Source organism: Bison bison, unplaced genomic scaffold, assembly GCF_000754665.1.
Source record: "Bison bison bison isolate TAMUID 2011002044 unplaced genomic scaffold, Bison_UMD1.0 scf7180017845997, whole genome shotgun sequence".
Lineage (NCBI taxonomy): Eukaryota > Metazoa > Chordata > Mammalia > Artiodactyla > Bovidae > Bison > Bison bison.
Window position 1 is genome coordinate 4,552 of NW_011476570.1, and position 10,418 is coordinate 14,969.

At 39.3% G+C, this 10,418-nt stretch overlaps 1 protein-coding gene across 1 annotated transcript; it reads right to left on the minus strand.

Annotated features, from left to right (window-relative positions):
• Nucleotides 1-1,093: 1,093 nt before the first annotated feature.
• On the minus strand, nt 1,094-8,957 carry LOC104987313 (GTPase IMAP family member 7-like). The gene is given in 3 exon segments (XM_010838180.1): nt 1,094-1,806; nt 1,809-1,988; nt 8,930-8,957. Coding segments are annotated over 3 exon segments (921 nt in total).
• Nucleotides 8,958-10,418: the final 1,461 nt, after the last annotated feature.

Here is a 10,418-nt window from a genome sequence, read left to right on the forward strand (position 1 = left end):
CCTTGGAAGGAAAGTTATGACCAACCTAGATAGTATATTCAAAAGCAGAGACATTACTTTGCAACAAAGGTTCATCTAGTCAAGGTTATGGTTTTTCGTGTGGTCATGTATGGATGTGAGAGTTGGACTGTGAAGAAGGCTGAGCGCTGAAGAATTGATGTTTTTGAACTGTGGTGTTGGAGAAGACTCTTGAGAGTCCCTTGGACTCCAAGGAGATCCAACCAGTCCATTCTAAAGGAGATCAGCCCTGGGACTTCTTTGGAAGGAATGATGCCTAAGCAGAAACTGCAGTACTTTGGCCACCTCTTGCGAAGAGGTGACTCATTGGAAAAGACTCTGATGTTGGGAGGGATTGGGGGCAGGAGGAGAAGGGGACGACAGAGGATGAGATGGCTGGATGGCATCACTGACTCGATGGACATGAGTCTGAGTGAACTCCGGGAGTTGATGATGGACAAGGCGGCCTGGCGTGCTGCGATTCATGGGGTCGCAAAGAGTCGGACACGACTGAGCGACTGATCTAATCTGATCTGATTACAAATGTTATTATTTATAAAACAACATACTGAAATAAATTAAAGGGTCTATAGTAAAATGTAAGTTTCCTCCGACCCCTGATTCCCGTAATCTGAAATTCATTTCCCTGGTGGCAAACAGAGTGGCCAGTATTTAAAGAAATATTTTGTATATATGCATAAACATATATTATGTCTTGTACTAGTTATCTACTGCTGTGTAACAAAATACCCAAAACTTAGTGGCTAAAAACAACAAACATTTATCATCTCATCTCTCAGGAACCAGAAAACACTGCTGCTGGGGGCATGGGGATTGGAAGCTTTGCTGATATTTACACAATATTCACAAGGGGCCTCTGTAATATGTTTCACAGGTAGTGTTAATGCTCAATGCAAGATGCATTTCAGCCTTGTAATTCTTTTCATTTGAGTCTTTGAACCATGTCCAATGAACCAGAGCTCAAACTAAGGAATTTTGTAGTTGGTATTTGTTGGATGGGAGGCAGGCATGGAGAGCAATAGGGAGTGAGCTGGAGAGATGCTTTGCTGACCATAGTAAACTGTGAAAAAAATCGTTACTTCTTGAACAAAGGAAATATTCTTGAAAGCAGCTTCATAATTTCATCAAACACATGGCTAAATATATTGACTTGAGCCTCCTTCCTAATGTTTCCTAGTTTTTCTTCATATTTCATCTTTGGTAATTTAATTTTTCCTTCTTTTTCCTCCATAATCTTCTTGCATACTTGAGCACATTCCTTTTCCACTTTTTGGATTTCTATTTCTAATTGATCAGCATATCTTTTATTCAAGACTTCCTCCAGCTTTCTCAGGCTTTCCAATGTGCCCTTGTATCTGGGGTCAGAAAAGTAAGCCCCTGGGTTGTTCTGCACCATCTTGTCTATCAGCTCCACCAGCTCCTGCACCTGAGCTTCCTTCTCAGCCTGCTCTGTGTTTCTGCTGTTACTGATGGCACAGCAGTGCTCTCCACACTCCTGGAGGAGGCTTCGTAGGTTTACATCTGCATCCTTCAAAAAGTCGCTCAGGCTCTGGTTCCTCAGTTCATCTCTGCAAGTGAATAAGATGATCATATACTTCATGGCTGCTTTCCCAAACAGATACTTGACCAACACCACAGTTTCCTGCTCTTTCTGTGTGTGGCGGCCCAGCCTCAGGACCAAGACGATGGCGTGAGGCCTGGGACAGAAGGCGAGGACACACTGGCTGATTTCCTTGCAGGTGGCGATCTGGGTCTTCTGGGTGTCAAAGAGCCCTGGAGTGTCAACAACCCCTTCCATTTCTGGGATGCTTTCTGACAAGTTTTGGTAACAGCTTCGGCAGAAATCCTAGACTCAAATACTTTTCCCCCAAGGACGGTGTTTGCAGTCGCAATTTTTCCACTTGCGGTCTTCCCAACCAGCATGATCCTCAGACTGATGTCCTGGACGGCAGCTGAGTCTACATCAGGGGCTGTGGAGAGTAGGCAAGTCAGCTATAGTTTACAAAGGAAAGGAAAAAAAAATGTTCAGATTAAGTTGAAACCATTCCCAACCCTGATTTCTTACTCTACTGAATATATAAATCATTTCAAGTCTTCTAAGCCAGGTGAAGTATTTTCATGGAGGATTTGTTCTTTGATATCTTCTATTTATTATTCTAATTCCCACTAAGTGCCTCTCCTGTGTTGCTGTGATGAAAGTAGTATTTGCATGTTTAAATTTTTTTTACTGTAATTTTTTTTCCATTTAACAAAGTAATATATACATTTTGTTTTTGAACAAGTTCAGGTTTAAAAATCGAATCTGAGGAATCCTTGTGGCAGTAGTTAACATCCTATGCCATGGAATAGTGCTCATTAAAAAGCACCAACAATCTAGACTCAAACAGAAAGAAAGCATGGATGGAAGAGACACAATAGTCCCATATGGAGACTCTCAATATGGAAGGAAAACAACCACATGGTGAGACATGTGAAAACTGTCCTGAAATTTGCACATGCCACATAGAACTAACCTAGTCTTATTTCTCAAGTTGCATGAAGGAAGATAAATTTGATGTTCTTATTGTAAAAGTACTCTAATATTTAGAAGCAATAGTGGGTGCCTTATGATTTATTGTAACATAAAATTGTTTGAGTGGGTTTGATGGTCATCAGGCTACATAGTTGAGACAATAATCCTTCAGTGATTGAGAGAACAGATCTGCTAATGTTGAAATTTTAAATTACATACACCTATTGTGGGTAGATAGAGCTTATCAATATTGACCTTCACCAGATGGTTGATACTGAAATCAGATTGATTATATCCTTTACAGCTGAAGATGAAGAAGCTCTATACAGCCAGGAAAAATAAGACCTGAATCTCACTGTGGCTCAGGTCATGAGCTCCTTATTGCAAAATTCAGGCTTAAATTGAAGAAATTAGGGAAAGTCACTGGATCATTCAGGTTTGACCTAAATTAAATCCCTTATGATTAAACAGTGGAGGTGAAGAATAGATTCAAGGGATTAGATTCAGTACACAGAGTGCCTGAAGAACAATGAACAGAGGTTTGTAACAGTGTACATGAGGTGATAACTGAAACCACCCCCAGGAAAAAGAAATGTAAGAAGGCAAAGTGTTTGTCTGAGGAGGCCTTACAAATAGATAAGAAAAGTAGAGCACCAAAAAGGCAAAGAAGAAACAAAATATATACCCAACTGAATGCAGAGTTCCAGAGAATAGCAAGGAGAAAGAAGAAAGCCTTCTTAAGTGAACAATGCAAAGAACTAGAGGAAAACAATAGAATGGGAAAGACTAGAGATCTCTTCAAGATAACTGGGCTTCCCTGGTGGCTCAGACAGTAAAGAAACTGCCTGCAATTCAGGAGACCAGGATTTGATCCCTGGGTCAGGAAGATTCCCTGGAAAAAGAAATGGCTACCCATTCCAATATTCTTGCCTGGAGAATTCTATGAGCAGAGGAGCCTAGTGGGCTACAGTGGATTACAGTCCTGGGGTTGCAAAGAGTTGGACATGACTGAACGACTTTCACTCACAAGGGAATATTTCATGCAGAGATGGGCAAAATAAAGGGAAGATATGGCAAGAATCTAACAGAAGCAGAAGAGATTAAGAAAAGGTGACAAGAATACACAGAAGAACTATACAAAAAAGGTCTTAATGACCCAGATAATCACATGGGGTCAGTCACCTAGAGCCAGACATTCTGGAGTGTGAACTCAAGTGGGCATAGGGAAGAATTATTATAAACAAGGCTAGTGGAGGTGATGGATTTCAGCTGAGCTATTTAAAATTCTAAAAGATGATGCTGTTAAAGTCCTGCACTCAATATGCTGGCAAATTTCGAAAACTCAGCAGTGGCCACAGGAGTGGAAAAATTTTCATTCCAATCCCAAAGAAAGGCAACACCAAAGAATGTTCAAACTACTGTATGATTGTACACATTTCACATGCTAGCAAGGTAATGCCCAAAATCCTTCAAGCTAGGCTTCAACAATACATGAAGCAAGAACTTCCAGATGAACAAGCTGGATTTAGAAAAGGCAGAGAAACCAGGGATCAAACTGCCAACAACACTGGATCAAGAGAATTCCAGAAAAACATCTATTGCTGCTTCATTGACTAGAGTAAAGCCTTTGAATGTGGATCACAACAAACTGGAAAACCCTTAAAGAGATAGGAATACAAGGCCACTTTACACGTCTCTGGTTCTAACTGGTCAAGAGGCAACAATTAGAATTGGACATGGAAAAATGGACTGGTTCAAAACTGGGAAAGGAGTACCTCAAGGCTATATATTGCTACTCTGCTTATTTAACTTCAATGTAGAGTACATCATGTGAAATGCTGGGCTGAATGAATCACAAGCTGGAATCAAGATTTCTGAGAGGAACATCAACAACCTCAGATATGCAGATGATGTCACTTTAATAGCAAGATGAACTAAAGTGAAGATGAACTAAAGAGCCTCTTGATGAGGGTGAAAGAGGAGTGAAAAAGTTGGCTTAAAACTCAACATTCATAAAATTAAGATCATGGCATCTGGTCCCATCACTTCATGGCAAATAGATGGGGAAAAAGTGGAAACAGTGCCAGATTTTATTTTGGTGGGCTCCAAAATCACTGTGGATATTGACTGAAGCCACAAAATTAAAAGACACTTGCTCCTTGAAAGAAAGGCTATGACACACCTAGACAGCATATTAAAAAGCAGAGACATCACCTTGCTGACAAAAATCTATATAGTCAAAGCTGTGGTTTCTCCAGTAGTCATGTATGGATGTGAGAGTTGGATCATAAATAAGGCTGAGCACTGAAGAATTGATGCTTTTGAACTGTGGTGATGGGGAAGACTTGAGAGTCCCTTGGCCAGCAAGGAGATCTATCCAGTCAATCCTAAAGGAAATCAACTCTGAATATTCACTGGAAGGACTAATACTGAAGCTGAAGCTCCAATACTTTGGCCACTGATGCTGAAGCTGATGCTCTAGTACTTTGGATGTCCTTTTGTGAAAAGCCAACTCATTGGAAAAGACTCTGATGCTGGGAAAGATTTAGGGCAAGAAGGTGGTGACAGAGGATGAGATGGTTGGAGGCATCACCATCTCAGTGGACGTGAGTTTGAGCAAACTCTGGGAGATAGTGAAGGACAAGGAAGCCTGGCAGGCTGCAGTTCATAGGGTTGCAAAGAGTTGGACACAACTTAGCAACTGAAAAACACAACAGAGACATAACACTGAAGTAGAACAGGATTCATGGAAGGAAGAATAGATAAAGTAGTGGAAAAGCTCCTTGGAAGATAGCATCAGCTCTCACATGGTTTCACAGGAGCATTCCATGAAACCCTCAGCAATCATGGGCACTTGATTCCTGAGAATCCCAATTTTTCTTAAATTATTCCAGAATATAGGAAAATAAGGTAAACCTTAAAATTCTAGGAAGTAAATGTAACTTTGAGCCACAAAGTTGACAAAGATTTTATCAAACAGAAAGCTATAGATGAATCTCATGTATGAATATCAATACAAAATCCTAATCAAGTATTAATGAAAACACAATCTGACATTTAAAAAATTATTTAAAATATTTATTTATCTATTTGGCCACATCAGCACATGGATCTTCAATCTTCATTGTGACATCTTTTTTAAATGCAGCACGTAGGATCTTTAGTTGTTGCAACTGAACTCTTAATTGTGACATGTGAGGTATATTTCCCTCACTAAAATGAATCTGGGGTCTGTACATGGGGAGGGTGGACTACCAGGGACATCCTCAGAATCTGACAACATTTTAAAAAGGGCTACATTATAACCGAGTGGGATTTTCTCTGGAACACTAGAGTGAGGGGCGCAGGTTCAATAAGAGGAAAATTACTGATATTAAGATTGCCTTTCATAGTAAAAACATTTCATAAAATATGAATTGACACATAGTTTCTTATCTATTTCTCTACTCATCCCGAAAGCCAGTAACTTACGCAATGGAGAAATGCTTTCTCAATAAAACTATAATCATTCTACCTCACTTTCCAATGGTATTTGTGATATCCATCAATGCAAATAGAAGAGAAAGTGATTATAGGAATGAGAATTAGAAAAAGAAAAAAAAGGAGAGGCCGTATAGTAAATAACATCATAAAGCCTCTTAGGGTATTGGTGCACAAATAAGCCAGTAGAGGGGAAAAAAAAAAAAACAGAAAATCTCTACAAATGCTCATTTGATAGGGAAATTTAGTGTATAATAAAGGCAACATTCCATATCAATGGAGAGAAGATGGACATTGTAATGAGAAGTATTGAAATAAATGAATAACCATTTGAAAAAGCATAAAATTGGATTCAGTCCTTATACCAATGTAAGAAGTATCCCAAATTCATGAAAGTATTTGTTAAAAAATATGTTCTATTGGAAGAAAGCAAACAAATTCTTTCAAAACACGAGAGTGAGGAAAACATTTCTAAACTGAACCCAAAATACAGATACAATATGGAATCCAATAGATAAATTTGACTTTCAGTTTCTGGTTACATGTCAGAAGCTTGGAAGTCACTACTCCATCCTAAGAATAAGTGAAAGTTGAATGGACTGAAAAATCAACTTTTCTCAAATACTTCAGAGGTTGCTTTGAGGAGACAGGGCAAGGTGCTGCCCCCAAGACTGCAGAACAGACAGGAGAGCAGAGACTCACCGTGGGCACAAGTGCTGGGGCAGCAAAACTGGGATTGACCAGTTGCTCGATGGTCAGCGTGGAGTTAAAGTTCCAGGAGGATCCTGTCTAGAGCGACCCCACACTTTTGTGAGTTTTACTTCTGGGAGCCTCACCAGGTTCTGATAGTAAGTATCCAAAAAATCCCTGGGTACTTCCTGCTGCTGCTGCTGCTGCTAAGTTGCTTCAGTCCTGTCCTACTCTATGCGACCCCACAGATGGCAGCCCATCAGGCTCCCCCATCCCTGAGATTCTCCAGGCAAGAACACTGGAGTGGGTTGCCATTTCCTTCTCCAATGCATGAAAGTGGAAAGTGAAAGTAAAGTTGCTCAGTAGTGTCCGACTCTTCGAGACCCCATGGACTGCAGCCTACCAGGCTCCTCCGTCCATGGGATTTTCCAGGCGAGAGTACTGGAGTGTGTTGCCATTGCCTTCCCCCTGCAGAGGAGTGGAAAAGAAATCATTTTGAAACAGGGCAAAGCATCTTGTTCTTCTCAACAAGGCCTGCCCTCAGAGGAAAGCAGTTAAGCAGAGCCTGACCTGCTGGGGTTTTATAAAAGCCTAACTGACTTAGAGAAAGAAAAATATACTACTACAGTCAGTTCTAAGCCATTCACACAGGAAAAGGGAAATAGCCACCTCCAGTCCACTCGAATGCTCGAACCCAAGGTGGGGGAGAAAAACACTTGTGAGGCTCACAGTCCAGAGGCAAAGGCTCACTAGAACAGAGATGTTCTCATAGACAATAGACTATGTCCCTTCCCCCACCCCAGCACCACAGTACTAAAGTCTTCTTTACAGTAGCAGGTCTGTTTACCCAGGACATTGTGTCCAGCTGATGAGAAAAATGAGCAGACAAACTAAAGAGCAAAAAATATAATTTGAAAAGACAGAGCAAGCATCAGTACTAGACATGGCAGGTGTCAACCGAACAAAAATGCACAACCTGAAAGTTGAGAATGATGTATTTGAGGAAATACTGAAGACTATAGCTTGGGAGACACTCTCTCAGATGGCTCTGAGGAGCTGTTCCAAAGAGGTAGTGGACGAGACAGGATGTATAGGAACCTTCATTGAAAACAAAACAAAAGAAAACAAAATGTATGGTCAAGCATCGAAAGATTACTTCTAATCACAAAAAGCCAGACACTCAAATTAATGATTATAGTGCTTTTCTATATATGGGAAGATGCAAGAGTCTGGGCTCACTGAGACATTCCTTTGATATGCATCTTAGCAATTTAGGGCCAGCATCCTGTTTTTCTCCAATCTGAATTCCCCTCAGGGCACACTGTCTGGGGCTGCAATGCTGATGACTTGATAGTGGGCAACATTCATTACTTATTGAAATGCCAGGCAAGATTTATTTGTCAACCCAGGGATCTTGGAATGATTAGACCAGGAATTCAAAACAACTAAAATGAATATTCTAGGGCTCTAATGAAAGAACAGATGGGCCATGTAAGCAGAGACATGAAATCCTAAGAACCAAAAATAAATGTTTGAGATCAAAAATAGTGTAACAGAAAAGAAGAATGCCTTGGATGAGCTAATTAGACCAGCCCAGATTATAGTCTTCAGGATCAGCTTCTGCGCAAATAAACCAGGGTCTCTTGGAGAAATGACTGATCTAAAATCTGAGGCAGGAAATGCATAAAATGACATTGGATCATTTTACTGGACTTTTTTTTTTTTTGCCTCCTGCTGCAAACAAACTAAGCTATAAATAAATTATAAGATAATCCATGAAATCTAATGAAAGGATATTTGATAAAATTAAAAATTTATACTACCTTTGATATTGTGGTTATATTTTTTAGAATATAGTCTTTCTTTTTTAGATATGCATCTTAAAATATTTGCAGCCACCTTCTAGTGAAGTGTTGTGGGAATCTAGATGAGAAGTCAGTAGGCAAGATTCTAATTTTTTCTTGTCAACCTCTCTGAGCTTTGCAGAGTCACTAGTTCTCTAGTATTTGGTTCTTTTTTCAGTGAATAAAGAGAATTAGAGTAGGTTTAATGGAATGCTGTCCAAATTGCTTTCCAGTTCTGAAGGTCTGCTTTGGGGTCAGTAACCTGTATTAAAGGAAAACAACAGGTTTCCAGGTAACATTATCGCAACATACACTGGCTAAAAAGTACACTATGAAGACAAGGTCAGCCCCACCTGATGAAAGAGTTAAGTGTACAATACATTACCTATGTTCCAGCCTTTGGCAGCCACCATTCCACTCACCAATTCTATGACTTTGACTATTTTGTATATAAATGGAATCATACAGTATCTGTCTTTCTGTGACTGCCTTGTTTCAGTTAGCATACTGTTCTCACATTTCATTTGTATTGTCTCATATAGCATGATTTTTCTTTTTTAAGGTTGAATACTATTCCACTGTATGCTTTTCTTTTAATCAACTCATCTGTTGATGGATATTCAGGCTGTTTCTACCTCTTGAATATTGGGAACAGTGCTCTAATAAATGTGGAAATGCTAGTGTTTCCTCAGGATTCTGATTTCAATTTTTTGAATCAATGCCCAAAAGTGAAATTGCAGGATCAATTAGTGACTCTATTTTTTTTTTGAGACACCTCCAGCCTGTTTTATGGTTAGATCTCATTTTAAGTGTTCTTACCATAATAAAATAAAGTTAAAAAAATTAAAACTATGAGTAATGTGGTAGTTATAGCAATGAGTATAGGACCATAGGACTGAGAGGGGGAACAGATCACAATATTATATTATTAGAAAACAGAAAGTTATCAAAATAAATTAAAAAAACAAACAAACAAACCAATGCATCAGGTGGGCAAACACCACTCAAAAAATGAAAAAGGAAGAAGTTAACAAAAATGTTTGTGCACTATTTCTCTACACATAAATGAATATGATACATAAAAATGGAATCAAATCACAGGAGAATGTAACCCAATGTAAAGAATATTTCCTCATGTACTTTAGACTATGAAACACTATAATAAGAATACAAACTCAAAAACAAAATTCTCAAGAGGAGATGTTAGAAGGAAGAATGAGAAGAAAATGCAGGCTCAAAGAAACAAAGTGAAGATAAAAAGTGTAATCATTTCAGGACCCATAAACGAGTTAGAAGCAAAGAAGTTGGAGAAGATATAATTCAAAAGTAAATATCTTATTAATAGGAAAGCCTTTCACACCAAATGAAAATCTCAAACACGAGAAGGTTCAACAGTTAGAGAACAACTAAAATGTGAGGAGGAGCAACAACAAATCCTACTTAAAAAGGACTGATGTTGCTGAAGTTGACAAATCAATAAATAAAACCCAGGAAGCATAATCCAGTAGTTTCTCTGAAATGGGAAAAATAACCATCTCAAAAATCTAATTCTTTAGGAAAAAGAAGACTACATTTCATTCCCTGGAAACTTGATGTAGGATATTTAACACTGAATTCAGTGTTAAACATTTTCTGAAAGATCTGCTGCTTTGGTTTAAGCCTCTGAGTTCCAGTTGTCCTAATGCAGGATCAAAGTAGGATCAATGCAGGATTCGTGTTCCTGTTTCCCCTGTTGACGTGACCAGTGAAGTCACTCTGTAGTGTCCCACTTTCTGCTACCGCATGGACTGCAGCCTGCCAGGCTCCTCTGTCCATGGGGTTTTCCAGGTGAGAACACTGCAAGGGATTGCCACCAGGGCCACAGACAAGTGCAG